The sequence below is a fragment of the Hemitrygon akajei genome, chromosome 3, assembly GCF_048418815.1.
Source record: "Hemitrygon akajei chromosome 3, sHemAka1.3, whole genome shotgun sequence".
In the NCBI taxonomy this organism is placed as follows: Eukaryota; Metazoa; Chordata; class Chondrichthyes; order Myliobatiformes; family Dasyatidae; genus Hemitrygon; species Hemitrygon akajei.
The window spans coordinates 206779514-206797048 of NC_133126.1; the positions used below are offsets into that span (position 1 = coordinate 206779514).

Sequence of the window (17535 nt, forward strand, 5' to 3'; positions counted from 1 at the left end):
GCCAGTAAGACTATTTGTACTGCACAACTCTTTGACTAATATTAATTGGGATGCAGAGAGCACAGATTTCTTACATTGCATTCTAGAGAATATGTTTAGAACATGAGGTATGGGTATGCAACAAGATGGATTGGGGAGTGGGATTTCATTCTGGATATACTGGGGTGGAAGGAGGCTTATTGGGAATAATCATAATTCACCCAAAATAATAATTGGACCAAAATAATTGAGATACATTTTAATGGAAATAATAATCAGCTGAGATACCCTGCATAGTCCAGCTTTAGAAATTGTTCCAGAATGGCCATAACAAGTAACCTCATTTACCCCAGCATTTGCATCCTGCACAGTTATTCTTAACTGAACAGTGACTCTGACATTTCATTCACCAGCAGCTTCATTACCATAGTGCACTGAGGATGCATTTGAGGATATATTGAATCAGAGACAACATCAGCAGAGAATGGTACGGAATCACTTCTGAAGCTGAATTGCTTTAACTTTTATATTACCTGTGATTTGGATTTTTGAATATTTATTTCAATAAAAGCTGACAATCTAATAGGTGAAGTGGATATTCCGCTGATGTTGGTGGTTGAATGTGTCCAGAAGTTCACACTGTGAAGCAGAGATGACCCAATGGTGCATGCCCAATTCCAAGAGTGAGGGGAGCCGAGGCAGACAGCTCAATAGTACAGCCAACCAGGGGCTGCATTCTCGATGACTTAAAGGCATAAGGCCAATATCCAGTTCCGAGAGTGCCTTCAAACCATCAATTTCTTTGAAGAACATCACCCAAGATTGGTCATCAACTGTGTTGTTATATGTTAAATGCAGCGTTTCGAGGCTTGATAAAATTCCAGCACACGAGAGGGACACTAAAGAGAAAACAAAGGCTGGAGTGAGTTTGGTCTTATTTGTTCTACATTTCATGAAGTCCCAACTTCTCTCCTCAATGCCCTGACTGATCAAACAAGTTCTTTCTCCCCGAGATACATTATAGTCTCTGTAAACCTGGTTGGACAGTATGTGAAAGAAAAAGCCTCACTCTTTTTATGATACTGACTCCCAACCCTCCTGTTATCAGAAAATCACCATCCGTTACATGTACCAGTGGCCAAAACTCAGCAGTGATGATAATCCACTCTTCTGTACACGTACCAGTGGTGCCACAGTAGCACAGCAGGTAGCGCAATGCTATTACAGCTCAGAGCATTCTGGAGTTTGGGGTTCAATTCCGGTGCCATTCTGTAAGGAATCTGTATGTCCTTCCCACGGAATGCATTGGGTTTCTCTGGGTCCTTCTGTTTCCTCAACAGTCCAAAGATCTACCAGATAGGTTAATTGTTCATTGTAAATCATCCTGTTATCAGGTTAGTGTTAATTGGGTTTGTTGGAGGTTACCAGGGCAGCGAGACTCAAAGGGCTGGAAAGGCCTACTCTGCGCTGGCTGTATTGCCTAATAAATAACTAAAACTCAGCAGTGATAATAATTCATTATACAGTACATGTACTAGTGGCTAAGGCAGATCCTAAATGAGGACCAGGAGGAACAGTGAGAATAAAGCAAAAGGTCTCTTAGGAATAAGATGATTTCTTCAGCAGATTGAACGGGGCACAACTGCGCAAGCGCATGTAGGTCAGCCAGTGATAACAGCGGGAAGAGTTTAAAAGCGAGCAGAGTTGAAAAGGTGACGGTTATTTCTTCAGCAGTTTGAACAAGGCAAGACTGCGCAAGCGCTTGGAGGTCAGACATTCAGAACAGCGGGAAGAGTTTAAAAAGAAGACAGATTAACAGAGTAATCTGTTAATCTGAGGAGCGGGCGACAGAGTAGAAAGACTTTGGCTCAACGGGGTTTAGGCGATAAAGGGTCGAGGCCAGGTAGGTTATCTGTTTAGAATACAGACGAAGTACGTGTTTGAGGCCGGTTTTCTGTGCTTGGTGTCAGATGTGGGAGGTCCTGGAGAGTCCCGGCCTCCTGGATGACCACATCTGCATCCGGTGTTTCGAGCTGCAGCACCTTACAGACCACATTAGCGAACTGGAGATGCAGCTCAATGATGTTCATCTGGGCAGGGAGAATGAGGAGGTGATAGAGAGGAGCTAGAGGCAGGTAGTCACCCTGGGACCACAGGAGACAGAGAAGTGGGTAACAGTCAGGACAGGGAAGGGCAGGAGTCAGAGGCTAGAGAGTACCCCTGTGGCTGTCTCCCTTAACAATAAATACTCCTGCGTGAGAACTGTTGGGGGGGGGATGGCCTACCTGGGGGAAGCAACAGTGGTCACACCTCTGGCACAGAATCTGACTCTGTGGCTCAGAAGGGTAGGGAAAGGAAGAGGATGGCAGCAGTGATAGGGGACTCTATAGTTAGGGGGTCAGATAGGTGAATCTGTGGACGCAGAAAAGAAACACGGATGGTAGTTTGCCTCCCAGTTGCCCGGATCCGTGATGTTTCTGATTGCATCCACGATATCCTGAAGTGGGAAGAAGAACAGCCAGAGGTCGTGGTACATATTGGTACCAATGACATAGGTAGGAAAAGGGAGGAAGTCCTGAAAACAGACTACAGGAGGTAGGAAAAAAGTTGAGTAGCAGGACTTCAAAGGTAGTAACCTCGGGATTACTGCCTGTGCCATGCAACAGTGAGAATAGGAATAGAATGAAGGGAAGGATAAATGTGTGGCTGAGGGATTGGAGCAGGGGGCAGGGATTCAGATTTCTGGATCATTGGGACCTCTTTTGGAGCGGGTGTGACAAAAAGGATGGGTTACACTTGAATCTGAAGGGACCGATACCCTGGCAAGGCTATTGGGGAGAGTTTAAACTAGAATTGCTGGGGGGTGGGAACCAAACTGAACTGATGGAGGAAAGGGAGCTTGGCTCACAAATAAAGAAAGCTTGAAGACAGTGCAAAAGGGAGGCTAGGCAGGTGATAGAGAAGGGACACACTCAGACCGATGGTTCGAAATGTGTCTATTTTAATGCGAGGAGTATAATGAATAAAGCGGATGAGCTTGGAGCGTGGATCAGTACTTGGAGCTATGATGTTGTGGCCATTACAGAGACTTGGATGGTGCAGGGGCAGGAATGGCTACAGGAATGGTTTCAGAAAGGATAGGGAGGGAGGCAAAAGAGGTGGGGGCATGGCACCATTGATCAGAGATAGTGTCACAGCTGCAGGAAAGGAGGAAGTAATGGAAGGGTTGTCTACAGGTCTCATGGGTGGAAGTTAGGAATAGGAAAGGGGTCAATAACTCTGCTGGGTGTTTTTTATAGACCGCCCTACAGTAACACAGGGACACTGAGGAGCAGATAGGGAGAGATTCTGGAAAGGAGTAATATTAACTGGGTTGTTGTGGTGGGAGATTTTAAATTCCCAAATATTGATTGGCATCTCCCTAGAGTAACGGGTTTAGATGGGGTAGAGTTTGTTAGGTGTGTTCAGGAAGGTTTTGTAACACAATACGTAGTTAAGCCTACAAGAGGAGGGGCTGTACTTGGTCTGGTATTGGGAAATGAACCTGGTCAGATGTCAGGTTTCTCAGTGGGACAGCATTTTGAAGATACTGATCACAATTCTATCTCCTTTACCATAGCATTGGAGAGGGATAGGAACAAACAAGTTAGGGAAACATTTAACTGGAGTAAGGGGAAATATGTGGCTATCAGGCAGGAACTTGGAAGCATAAATTGGAAACAGATGTTCTCAGGAAACGTACGGAAGAAATGTGGCAAATGTTCAGGGGATATTTGCATGGGGTTCTAAGTAGGTACGTTCCAATGAGACATGGAAAGGATGGTAGGGTACAAGATCCGTTGGTTACAAAGGCTGTTGTAAATCCAGTCAAGAAGAAATGAAGAGCTTACGAAAGATTCAAAAAACTAGGTATTGATAGGAATCTAGAAAATTATACGGCTAGCAGGAAGGAGATTAAGAATGAAATTAGGAGAGCCAGAAGTGGTTATGAGAAGGTCTTGATGGACAGGATTAAGGAAAACCCCATGGCATTCTACAAGTACGTGAAGAGCAAGAGGATAAGACATGAGACAATAGGACTAAACAAGTGTGACAATGGAAAAGTGTGTATGGAACCGGAGGAAATAGCGGAGGTACTTAATGAAAACTTTACTTCAGTATTCACGATAGAAAAGGAACTTGATGATTGTAGGGATGACTTGCAGTGGACTGAAAAGCTTGAGCGTATTAAGGAAGAGGATGTGCTGGAGCTTTTGGAAACAATCAAGTTGGATAAGTCACTGGGTCCGGATGGGATGTACCCCATGTTACTGTGGGAAGCAAGGGAGAATATTGCTGAGCCTCTGGCAATGATCTTTGCATCATCAATGTGGACGGGAGATGTTCCGGAGGATTGGAGGGTTGCGGATGTTGTTCCCTTATTCAAGAAAGGGAGTAGGGATAGCCCAGGAAATTATAGGCCAGCGAGTCTTACTTCAATGGTTGGTAAGTTGATGGAGAAGATCCTGATAAGCAGGATTTATGAACATTCGATGATTAGGATTAGATTATTTTCAGTGTAGCAAAATAGCTCTCCTAGACAGTAAAGTTGAAAAAGCTATCACATGTTGGGCGGAAGCAGACACTTTGCTTGCTTCCTCTGGAATAATCCCAAAAATTGCTGTAAGTGGATTAGGTTGAACATCCACATCTATAACTTTAGATAATATTCCAAACACATCCCTCCAAAAATTGTTTAAACTTACACATGACCAAAACATATGAGTTAGAGTAGCCACTTCTGCATTACATCTGTCACAAATAGGGCTTATGTTAGGAAAAATATGCGCCAATTTATCTTTGGACATATGGGCCCTGTGTACTATCTTAAACTGAATTAAGATATGGCATGCGCAGATAGATGAATTATTGACTAAATAATAAATTTTACTCCATTATCTGAAAATGAATGTTGAAGTTTTACTTCCCAGGTGCGTTGAACCCTATCATTAGGCGACATGCGAGCATTCATTAGCTGTTTATAAATGATAGCTATTAATCGTTTTTGAAAAGGTTTAATCTGAAAAATAGCATAAGCCAAATTTAAAGAGCAGGCCAAGGGGTAATTCGGTAAAAAATCACGTAAAAATTTCCTAACCTGTAAATATCTGAAAAAATGTGTATTAGAGATATCATATTTATCCATCAACTGTGAAAAAGACATTAAACAGTCTTGTAAAAACAAATCTAAAAAAGTTTTTATTCCCTTAATTTTCCATGTTAAAAAAGCCTTATCCAAAGTTGATGGTTTAAAAAAGAAATCAGAATAAATATTACTAGAAAGTAGAAAATCATTTAATTCAAAAATCTACGAATTGAAAACAAATTTTTAAAGTATATTTGACAATAGGGTTGAGAGCTTGTCTACCTATTCTGGAGAGCGAAAACGGAAGGGGAGCTCCTAATAAAGAAGCTAACGAAAACCCCATTACTGAATTTTCCTCCAGCTGTAAGTAACCATGAAGGGCGATCTTGGTCGTCTATATCATAAATCTGTTACAAAGGATGAACAGCTCTGATGGGCAAAAGGGTGCTGAGTTGCCCATGTTCCCCCCCCCCCCCCCCCCCCCCCGGGAGAATCACAAACTGTTACTGTTACCACGCTGCTAATGAGAGAGAAAGAGATGGAACAAAAACATGCCAGAACATCTGCTACTGATAAGAGAGGGGAGAGAGACTTGTTGACCCACCATATTATGACTCCTGAAAGACTTATGGCTCCGGAGAGGGCTGTTTACTTGGTACCATTCTGTTCATTAAAATTCCTCAGTGGACAGCCGGAGTGGGCTGGTTTGATGGACTAAGCCATTCAAAACTGATTGACACCTGAGACCCCGTGAGTAGGAATAAAAGTGAGGTCTGGGGAGACACCACTCAGACACACCAGGAGACGCACTAGTGGGCACTGCTTGAGTGTTGGAACCCACGTGAAGGTGTGGGGCATCGGAGACTGAACAAAGGATCGGTCAGTTTAACTCACAGTGTTTATAGCGAGGCCGGTGGGGGCTTGTGTGTGTGTCCACTCACGCCAGAGTGACGAGTCCACCACAGAAGAACGGTCTAGCTGAAGGACAGAGGGGTCATACCTGAATGGCCACAACAACACATCGATGGAACAAGAATGTAAAGGAAGGTTTGACTGACTGTAGCTGTCACTGTTTGCTCGCTCTCTCTCTCTCTCTCTCCAACAATTACAACACAGCGACCAACAACTATCTCAGCATGTATGAACTGAACTGAACTTTATATTCACATATGACAATTCATTATCCCCTAGACATCGATAGAGCTTGTTTATTATTGATTATTATTATACCCACACTTTTAGGTTTAGTATTGCTAACGTGTATTATCTATATATTTGCATTATTGATATTGATTTGTATATTTTACTAATAAACACTGTTTGAAAATAGTACCACCAGACTCCAATGGATTCTTCTATCTTTGCTGGTCAGACACCCAGTTACGGGGTACGTAACAAATCCAAAAAGTAATATAATGAATATTAATTGCCCAATAATAAAATCTAAAGTTTGGCAAAGCCAGTCCTCCATCTTTTTTTAATTTTTGCAATAAAAGTTTATTCACTCTAGAGCTTTTATTATTCCAAACATAAGACAAAATCAGAGAATCTATTTTATCAAAAAATCTTTTTGGAATAAAAGAGGGAACTGCTTGAAATATATATAAAACTTTCGGTAGAATAACCATTTTTATAACATTTATTCGACCTATCAATGACATCGATATAGGTGACCATTTAGAAAGCGCCTGTTGAGTATATTCAACTAAAGGGAAGAAATTATACCTATATAGGTCTTTAAAATTTTTAGTAATTTTGATACCAAGGTAAGTAAAATGGTTTGGGCAATATTAAAAGGTATTTGATCATAATAATCAGAATAATTATTAATAGGAAATAATTCACTTTTATGTAAATTAAGTTTATATCCAGAAAAAATACCAAATTCCATAAATATAGATAACATAAAAGAAATAGATTTCCTAGGATTTGAAATGTAAACTGGTAAATCATCCACGTATAACGAAACCTTATGTAATTTATCCCCTCTCCTAATACCCTGCATAGAATTAGAATCCCTAAGAGCAATAGCAAGTGGTTCTAAAGCCAAATTAAATAATAAAGGACTGAGGGGACAACCCTGACAGGTACCTCTATATAATCTAAAATAAGGAGACTTTTGATTATTAGTTAGAACCGCAGCTACCGGGGCTTGATAAATCAATTTAATCCAGGAAATAAATCCTGGACCAAAATTAAACCTCTTCAAAACCTGAAATAGATAAGGCCACTCCACCCTATCAAAGGCTTTCTCTGCATCCAAAGATACAATACATTCAGATTCTTTGGCTGAGAGGGAATAAATGATATTTAACAATCTTCGAATATTAAAATGTGAGTACCTTTTTTTTTATAAATCCTGTTTGATCGTTTGAGATAACATTAGGCAAGATATTCTCAAGCCTATTTGCTAAAATCTTAGAGAGGATTTTAAAATCTACATTCAGTAAAGAAATAGGTCTATAGGATACACATTCCAGTGGGTCTTTTCCTTTTTCTGGAATCAATGAAATTAGTGCCTCATAAAAAGTTTTAGGGAGGTTCCCAGAGGATGTAGAATCGGTAAACGTTTGATGAAGATGTGGTATAAGCATTTTATGAAAAGTCTTGTAAAATTCTACCGTATAACCATCAGGTCCCGGATATCTCCTCTTGTTTAATAGGTGCATCTAACATATCAACATCTTGAATCTAACCCACCTACTGTTTTTTATTGGCTCTCCTCCATTATGTCATGTTTAAGCTTGGAGAAAATTAGAAGTCGGACATTTGATACATCCTTTAATTTTGAACAAGTCTGGTGACCCTTTATTCAATATTTTCACATGATTTAATTTATTTTTGTTTATTTATTTTTCTTTGGGGAAAATCCTTATCTATGAATCCTTTACCATTGTATATATAACAGCATAATATTTTACCTATTTGATTTTGACATTATATACTTTGTTTTTATTACTGCTGTTTATATGTCTTTTATATTATCTGTTTGCTAAACTCCTCCTCTGATTTGTATATTCTTTATTTGAAAATCAATAAAAAGATTGAAAAATGAAATGAAATGAAATGATTAGGAATAGTCAGCATGGCTTTGTCAAAGGCAGGTTGCGATTGATTGAATTGACCAGACGGTTTTCCTTGTGAATTTTATAAAACCTTTTCTAAACTACTTATACCTCAATTATCCACTGTTTTTTCTGAATCTTTTAAATTAGGTAAACTTCTGCAATCCTTTTATCAAGCAACTACAAACGTATTTCGCTTATTTTGAAGAAAGATAAAAATCCTGCTGAATGTTCCTCCTATAGACCAATCTCCTTACTTAATGTAGATACTAAAATTCTGTCTAAAATTTTAGCCCGCAGGCTTGTAAATATTTTACCGTTCATTATACGAGAGGATCAGACTGGATTTATTAAAAACCGCTATTCATATTTTAACATTCAGTGTTTATTAAATGTGATGTATTCCCCCTCTAACAAGGTTTCAGACTGTATATTATCTTTAGATGCAGAGAAAGCCTTCAATAGAGTGGAATGGAATTATCTATTCAAGACTTTAGAAAAATTTAAATTCAGACCTAATTTTATTCGTTGGGTTAAACTATTATATCTCTCACCTACAGCTCAGGTTCTTACTAATTCTCAACTCTCTAAACCATTTAACCTATATCGAGGTACTAGACAAGGCTGTCCCCTTAGTCCTCTGTTGTTTGCTTTGGCTCTAGAACCTCTAGCCATAGCACTCCGTAATTCCAAGGATATTACAGGTATCACCCGAGGTAATACTATTCATAAAATTTCTTTATATGCAGACGATATTTTACTTTTTATTTCCAATGTGAATGACTCCTTAACTTCCACTCTTTCTTTATTCTCTCAATTTAGTCGATTCTCAGGTTATAAGTTGAATTTATATAAAAGCGAATTATTTCCTTTAAACAACCTGATACCAATAAACACCAATCTTCCATTTAAAATTATGACTAATCAGTTTACTTATCTTGGAATAACTATTACTAAAAATTTTAAACATTTATATAAAGCTAATTTTATTCCACTACTGAAAAGGCAATTTAGTAAATGGTCTCCTCTTTCTTTATCCTTGTTAGGCCATATTAATTCTATTAAAATGAATGTGTTACCTAAATTCTTATATCTTTTCCAAGCATTGCCTATTTTTATTCTGAATAGTATTTTCGACTCTTTGGATTCAATTCTCTCTTCTTACATATGGAATAATAAACAACCCCGGCTGAACAAAGTCTTTCTTCAAAGGAAAAATAAAGATGGTGGTCTAGCTTTACCTAATTTCAGATTCTATTACTGGGCAACTAATATAAGGAATATCACATTCTGGTCATATTATATCAAGAGGGACAACTGTCCACCATGGACTTTACTAGAAGCTCAATCGGTTAAAAATGCCTCAATTATTTCTCTTCTTGGATCTTCTCTTCCTTTACCCTTCAGTAAAATTACTGATAACCCAGTTCTTAAACATACTTTGAGAATCTGGTCGCAATTTAGGAAGTTTTTTGGTTTGTCTCATTTTTCCCTTTCTAGTCCCATTCTTTGCAATTATTTTTTTCTACCCTCTACTACTGATAAAGTTTTTATAGAATGGAATAGATTGGGTATTCAACAATTTTTGGATTTATTTGTTGATGGGAACTTAGCGTCATTTGAGCAGTCGTCCATCAAATTTGGTTTACCCCAAACTCATTCTTATGGTTACCTTCAAATTAGAGATTTTCTGCGTTCTCAATTGGCTACTTTTCCTTCAAGTTCAGATAAGAATCTCTTAGATGATATTTTAAATTTGAAACCTTTTTTTGATGGATCAATCTCTAATATATATAATAAACTGCTTATGTTTAAGCAGCTTTCTTTACATAATATTAGGCAAGCTTGGGAGCATGATCTGAATATGCAAATCTCTGATGAAGATTGGAATGCCATTTTGAAATTAGTGAATAAGTCATCTTTTTGTGCTCGCCATTCTTTGGTACAATTTAAAGTGGTACATACAGCCTATTTGTCTAAAGAGAAATTATCCCATTTTTATTCTGATATTTCTCCAGCTTGTGACAAATGTAATTCAGCCAATGCTTCGTTAATTCAAAGGCAACACGAGTGAATCTGCGGATGCTGGAAATTAAAAAACACAAAATGCTGGCAGGACTCAGCAGGCCAGACAGCATCTATGGGAGGAGGTAGTGACAATGCTTCGGGCATTTTGTGTTTTTTATTTTTTTGCTTCGTTAATTCATATGTTTTGGTTAGGTCCCAGCTTAGAAAAATTTTGGAAAGATGTATTTTCTACTTTTTCTCAATTTTTTAAACACTAACTTTGAACCTAATCCTCTTACTGTTCTCTTTGGTATTCTCGGAACTCAAGATATAACTTTAACTCCCTCAGACTTGTATGTTCTAGCTTTTATCTCACTTATGGCGAGAAGACGGATTTTGCTTAAATGGAAAGAAGCAGTCTCTCCTACTCATATGCAGTGGTTAGAAGACATTATGACTCATCTTAGTTTGGAGAAGATTTGGTGTTCTATTTCTAATTCAGTACAGTACTTTTATACGACATGGGGTCCTTTTATGAACTACTACTCTAACTTGTGAAAGGTTTTTTTCTACGTAGATATTATTATGTTATTCTTTGATAACAACTAGCGATACTTTTTTAAAAAATATTTTTTTCCTTGTTCTTACCCATTGGCTTTCTTGGTAGGGGCTAGATTTTTTTTAAATATATATAAAATTCCTAATGTATACTCTTTATAAATTTGCAGTATTAGTAATCATTACCGGAGCACTATATAAACGTATGTTATTCAGTCCTATACAGTTCAATTTTTCTATTGTATGTATTCTGTTAGTAATTTTTTAATATATACTCTGTATTTGTTATATATTCTTGTATATATTAATAAAAATATTGAACTAAACCCATTGATGAAGGTAGAGCCGTAGATGTAGTGCATATGGATTTTAGCAAGGCATTTGATAAGGTACCCCATGCAAGGATTATTGAGAAAGTAAGGAGGCATGGGATCCAAGGAGATATAGCTTTGTGGATCCAGAACTGGCTTGCCCACAGAAGGCAAAGAGTGGTTGTAGACGGGTCATATTCTGCATGGAGGCCGGTGACCAGTGGTATGCCTCAGATATCTGTTATGGGACCCCTACTCTTTGTGATTTTTATAAATGACCTGGATGAGGAAGTGGAGGGATGGGTTAGTAAATTTGCTGATGACACAAAGTTAGAGGTGTTGTGGATAGTATGGAGGGCTGTCAGAGGTTACAACAGGACATTGGTAGGATGCAAAACTGGGCTGAGAAGTGGCAGATGGAGTTTAACCCAGCTAAGTGTGAGGTGGTTCATTGTGGTAGGTCACATATGATGACAGAATATAGCACTATTGGTAAGATTCTTCGCAGTGTGAAGGATCGGAGGGATCTTTGAGTCCGAGTCCATAATGCACATTATCCTAATGCGCTGCTTAGGTGCTCCAGACCAGTTCAGAAGCAGGTGAAAACCTGGCCAGCAGGACCCATCTCTGCTCTTCAAGACTGCTTTGAGCACACTGACTGGCACATGTTCAGGAAGGCTGCAACCGATGGCGACTCTACCAACTTAGAAGAGTACACATCATCAGTGACCAGCTACATCAGCAAGTGCATTGATGATGTTACTCTGTCCAAGACCATCACTATACATGATAACCAGAAGCATGGATGACCGTGGAGGTGCATGCGCTGCTTGACGACCAGCGACTCTGCCTGCAGAGCAGGTGACAAGGCAGCTCTATCAACAGCAAGGGCCAAACTGTCCTGTGCCATCAGAGGGGCAAAGTGTGCACACGCCCAGCTAATCCACAGCCACTTCCAGGACAGCGGCGACACGCGGCGCTTGTGGAAGTGCGTCCAAGACATCACCAATTACAGGACAACATCACCTGACTGTGCAGGTGATGCCTCCCTCTCAGATGCGCTGAGTAACTTCTACACTCGTTTTGAGGCAGAAAATGATGTGGCGGCGAGGAAGTCCACACCTCCTACAAATGACCAGGTGCTGTGTCTCTCTGTGGCCGATATGAGAAGAACCCTGTGCAGGGTCAACCCACGGAAGGCTGCTGGACCAGACAACATCCCTGGTAGAGTGCTCAGAGGATGTGCAGACCAGCTAGCAGATGTTCTCACTGACATCTTCAACATTTCCCTGAGCAGCGCCACTGTTCCAATGTGCTTCAAGGCCGTCACCATCATCCCCGTGCCGAAGAAATCTTCAGTGTCCTGCCTAAATGACTACCATCCCGTTGCACTTACATCCATCATCATGAAGTGTTTCAAAAGGCTCGTCATGAGGCATATCAAGACCCTGCTATCCTCCTCACTGGACCCCCTGCAGTTTGCGTACCATCCCAACCGCTCAACAGATGACACCATTGCCACCACCCTCCACCTGGCCCTAACCCACCTGGACAAAAAAGACACATACGTTCGGATGCTGTTCATAGACTTCAGTTCAGCATTCAACACAATCATCCTTCAGAAACTGATTGGAAAGCTGAGCCTGCTGGGCTTGAACACCTCCCTCTGCAACTGGATCCTAGACTTCCTGACTGGGAGACCTCAGTCAGTCCAGATCGGGAGCAGCATCTCCAACACCATCACACTGAGCACGGGAGATCCCCAGGGCTATGTGCTCAGTCCACTGCTGTTCACTCTGCTGACCCACAACTGTGCTGCAACACACAGCTCAAACCATATCATTAAGTTCGCCGATGACACGACTGTGGTGGGTCTCATCAGCAAGAACGAGGAGTCAGCTTACAGAGAGGAGCTAACAGACTGGTGCAGAGCCAACAACCTGTCTCTTAATGTGAACAAAAGAGATGGTTGTTAACTTCAGGAGGGCACGGAGCAACCACTCCCTGCTGAACATTGACAGCTCCTCGGTAGAGATCGTAAAGAGCACCAAATTTCTTGGTGTTCACCTGACGGAGAATCTCACCTGGTCGCTCAACACCAGCTCCATAGCAAAGAAAGCTCAGCAGCGTCTCCACTTTCTGCGAAGGCTGAGGAAAATCCATCTCCCACCCCCTATCCTCATCACATTCTACAGGGGTTGTATTGAGAGCATCCTGAGCAGCTGCATCATTGCCTGGTTCGGAAATTGCACCATCTCGGATCGCAAGACCCTGCAGCGGATAGTGAGGTCAGCTGAGAAGATCATCAGGGTCTCTCTTCCCGCCATCACGGACATTTACACTACACGCTGCATCCGCAAAAGAAACAGCATTATGAAGGACTCCATGCATCCCTCATGCAATCTCTTCTCCCTCCTGCCGTCTGGGAAAAGGCTCTGAAGCATTCGGGCTCTTACAACCAGACTATGAAAGTTTCTTCCCCAAGCTATCAGACTCCTCAATACCCAGAGTCTGGACTGACACCTTGCCCTATTGTTCTGTTTATTATTTATTGTAATGCCTGCACTGTTTTTGTACACTTTACGCAGTCCTGTGTAGGTCTGTAGTCTAGTGTAGCTTTCTCTGTTGTTTTTTTACGTAGTTCAGTCTAGTTTTTGTACTGTGTCATGTAACACCTTGGTCCTGAAAAACGTTGTTTCATTTTTACTATGTACTGTACCAGCAGTTATGGTCGAAATGGCAATAAAAGTGACTTGACTTGACTTGACATGACATTCAAAGATGCTGCGCAGGTTGACTCTGTGGTTAAGAAGGCATATGATGCACTGGCCTTCATCAATCGTGGGACTGAGTTTAAGAGCCGAGAGGTAATGTTGAGGCTATATAGGATCCTGGTCAGACCCCACTTGGAGTACTGTGCACAATTCTTGTCGCTTCACTACAGGAAGAATGTGGAAACCATAGAAAGGGTGCAGAGGAGATTTACAAGGAAGTTGCCTGGATTGGGGAGCATGCCTTATGAGAATAGGTTGAGTGGACTCGGCTTTTCTCCTTGGAGCAACGGAGGATGAGTGGTGACCTGATAGAGGTGTTCAAGATAATGAGAGGCATCAATCGTGCCGATAGAGGCTTTTCCCCAGGGCTGAAATGGCTAGCACAAGTTTTAAGGTGTTTGGAAGTAGGTACAGAGGAGATGTCAGGGGTAAAATTTTTATGCAGAAAGTGGTGAGTGCGTAGAATGGGCTGCCGCCGGCGGCGGTGGAGGCAGAAATGGTAGCGCCTTTTAAGAGAGTCCTGTATGGCTACATGGAGCTTAGAAAAATAGAGGGCTACGGGTAAAGCCTAGGGAATTCTAAGGTTCAGCACAGCTTTGTGGGCCGAAGGGCCTGTATTGTGCTGTAGGTTTTCTATGCTTCTATGTTTCTAAAAAGTTTTGAAGATAATTCTTCACTTAGTCACTAGTAAATCCTGAGAATTCTTAGTTCCACATATAGATTTATAGTCATAGAAAAATACAGCACAGAAATAGGACATTGATCCATTTAGTCTATGCCAAAGCATTGAAACTGCCTACTCCCACCAACCTGCCCTGAGACCATAGCTCTCCATACTGTTACCATTCATGTACAGTACTAATCCAAACTTCTCTTAACAATTAAATTGAACTCACATGTACTACTTGTGCTGGCAGCTCATTCCACATTCTCACAATTCCCTGGGTGAAGACATTTCCCCTCATGTTCCCCTTAACCTTTTCACCTTTCACCCTTAATCCTCTGATTGTACCTCCACCCACTAGAAAAAGTCTGTTTGCATTTACTCTTATCTATAACCTTCATAGTTTCATATATCTCTATCAAATCTCCTCTCAGTCTTCTGACTTCTAAGGAATAAAATCTTAACCCATTCAATCCTTCCTTAACTCAGGGCCTCCAGACCTGGTAACATCCTTGTAAATTTTCTCTGACCTCTTTCATCCTTGTTTACATCTTTTCTGTACACAGGTAACCATAACTGCACACAACACTCCAAATTAGGCCTCGCCAATGTCTTACATAACTTCAACATAACATCCCATCTCCTGTACTTTGATTTATGAAAGCCAATGTGCCAAAATCTTTCTTTACAACCCTATCTACCTGTGATGCCATTTTCAATGAATTATGGACCTGCATTACCAGATCTCAGTGCTCTGCCGCACTCCTCAGTGCCCTATCAATCACCTACCAAAGTGCAACACATCACACTTGTCTGCATTAAATTCCATCTGCCATTATTCAGCCCATTTTTCCAGCTGGTCCAGATGCCTCTGCAAGTCATGACAGCCTTCCTCGCTATCCACTACAGCCCAATGTTGATGTCATCCGCAAATTTGCTGATCCAGTTAACCACATTATCATCCAGATCGTTGATATAGATGACAAACAACTTGGACCCAGTGCCAATCCCTGTGGCACACCACTAGTCATAGGCTTCCAGTCAGGGTGTCAACCATCTACCACCACTCTCTGGCTTCTCCCACAATGCCAATATCTAATCCAATCTAATACCTCATCTTTAATGCCAAGCAGCTAAAACATCTTGACTAACCTTCCATGTGGGACCTTGTCAAAAATCTTGCTAAAGTCCATGTAGACAACATCCATTGGCTTGCATTCATCCACTTTCCTGGTAACTTCCTCAAAAAACCCCTAAGATTGGTTAGACATGACCTACCATGCATAAAGCTATGCTGGCTATCCTTAATTAGTCCATGTCTATCCAAACACTTATATATCTAGTCCTTTAGAAAACCTTCCATTAACTTTCCCAGTTCAGATATCAGACTATATAATTTCCTGGTTTATGTTTCCAGCCTTTCTGAAACCAGCAACGGGTTATGGCAGCGAAAAAGAGCTTTGACCAGCAGCCAATCTAGACAACAAAATGGAGAGGAGGGGACTTCAATCCGATCCACTGCTCGAGAATTAAAGGTTGCAGCAGGATGTGGCAGTGAAAAGGAGCTCTGACCAGCGGCCTTTTGGCACTTGGGGTTGATTAATAAGAATAAATTAAAGTAAGGCAGGGCCATCGTCTGAGTGGACATAGAGTGGTGATCTTGAGGCTTCTTCACGGCTTCACTCAGAGAAAGCAAAGGAAAGAAAATCTCAAGGTTTTTTCCCTTCTCTTTAAATCTGCTCAGCTATGACAGGGGAGATGGCAAGTAGGATAGCAAAATGCTCTTCTTGCGGGATGAGGGAAGGCAGGGAGACCTCCAGTGTCCTTGACGACTACAACTGTGAGAAGTGCATCCAGCTGCAGCTACTAACAATCCGTGTTAAGGATTTGGAGCTGCAACTGGATGAACTCTGGATCATTCGGGAAGTTGATAGATAAGACATATAGAGAGCTAATTACACGCATATAGAGAGCTAAGTACACGCAAGGTGCAGGACACAGGAAACTGGGTGACAGTCAGGAAGGGGAAAGGGGTTAAGGAGTCAGTGCAGAGTTCCTTGTGGCTGTTCCCTGAACAGCAGGTATAACCACTTTGGATACTCCTGGGGGGGGAAGGGATGACCTAAAAGAGGAAAGTCACAGTGTCCAGGTCTCTGCAACAGAGTCTGCCTCTTTGACTCAGAAGAGAAAAGGGGAGAAGAAGCATGCAGTCCAGATGGGGGATTCATTAGTTAGGGGAAACAACAGGAGGTTCTGTGGGTGAGAATGAGATTCACAGAGGGTCAGGATATCTTGGATCAATTACTCAGTATTCTTAAATAGGAACATGAACAGCCAGAAGTCATGGTCCATGAAGGTACTGATGACATAAGTAGGATAAGTGACGAGGTTCTGTATAGAGAGTTCAAGGAGTTAGGTGCTTAGTTAAAGGGTAGGTCCTCCAGGGTTGTAATCTTAGGATTGATACCTGTGCATGTGCTAGTGAGGCCTGAACTAGGAAAATTATACAGTTTAATGTTACTCAGCTATTTAAGAAGGGTGGGGGGCAGCAGAAAGAGAACTTTGGACCTGTTAACTTGACATCAGTGGTTGGGAAGTTGTTGGAATCGATAGTTAGGGATGAAATTACAGAGTACCTGGAGGCACATGACAAGATGGGCCAAAGCCAGCACGGTTTCCTGAAAGGAAAATCCTGTCTGACTAACCTACTGAAATTTTTTGAGGAAATTTCTGGGGCATTGGAACCAGTTCTGGGGGAGGTGGGACCGGTATAAACAGGACGGTCAGCACCTGGGCTGGACTGGAACCAATGTCCTAGGGGGAGCGTTTGCTACTGCTGTTCAGGAGGATTTAAACTAATGTGGCATTAGTTAATGTGGCTAATTTAAACTAATACTTATTGTTGATGGGAACGGCCACAGGGGTGCTCTGCTCTTCCTGTCTATTCCCCTTCCCTCTCTTGACAGTCACCCAACTACCTGTCTCCTGACTCCTAGGGGTGACTATTTCCCTGAAACTCCTGTATTTCTGCCTCTGCCTCCCCAATGATCCG

At 41.2% G+C, this 17535-nt stretch overlaps 1 protein-coding gene across 8 annotated transcripts in view; it reads right to left on the reverse strand.

Moving 5' to 3' along the window:
• Positions 1-223: 223 nt before the first annotated feature.
• The window catches only part of lrrc31 (leucine rich repeat containing 31), a 300889-nt gene continuing 283577 nt past the window's right edge, over positions 224-17535 (reverse strand). For 7 of the 8 annotated variants that reach the window (XM_073041760.1, XM_073041761.1, XM_073041766.1 and 4 more), the window contains one exon: positions 224-878. In XM_073041760.1, the coding sequence (XP_072897861.1) occupies positions 559-878 (320 nt within the window). In that variant the 3' untranslated portion in view covers positions 224-558. Of the gene's footprint in view, positions 879-5998; positions 6105-17535 lie in introns of all 8 variants that reach the window. The other variant, XR_012098467.1, reaches the window with a different exon arrangement.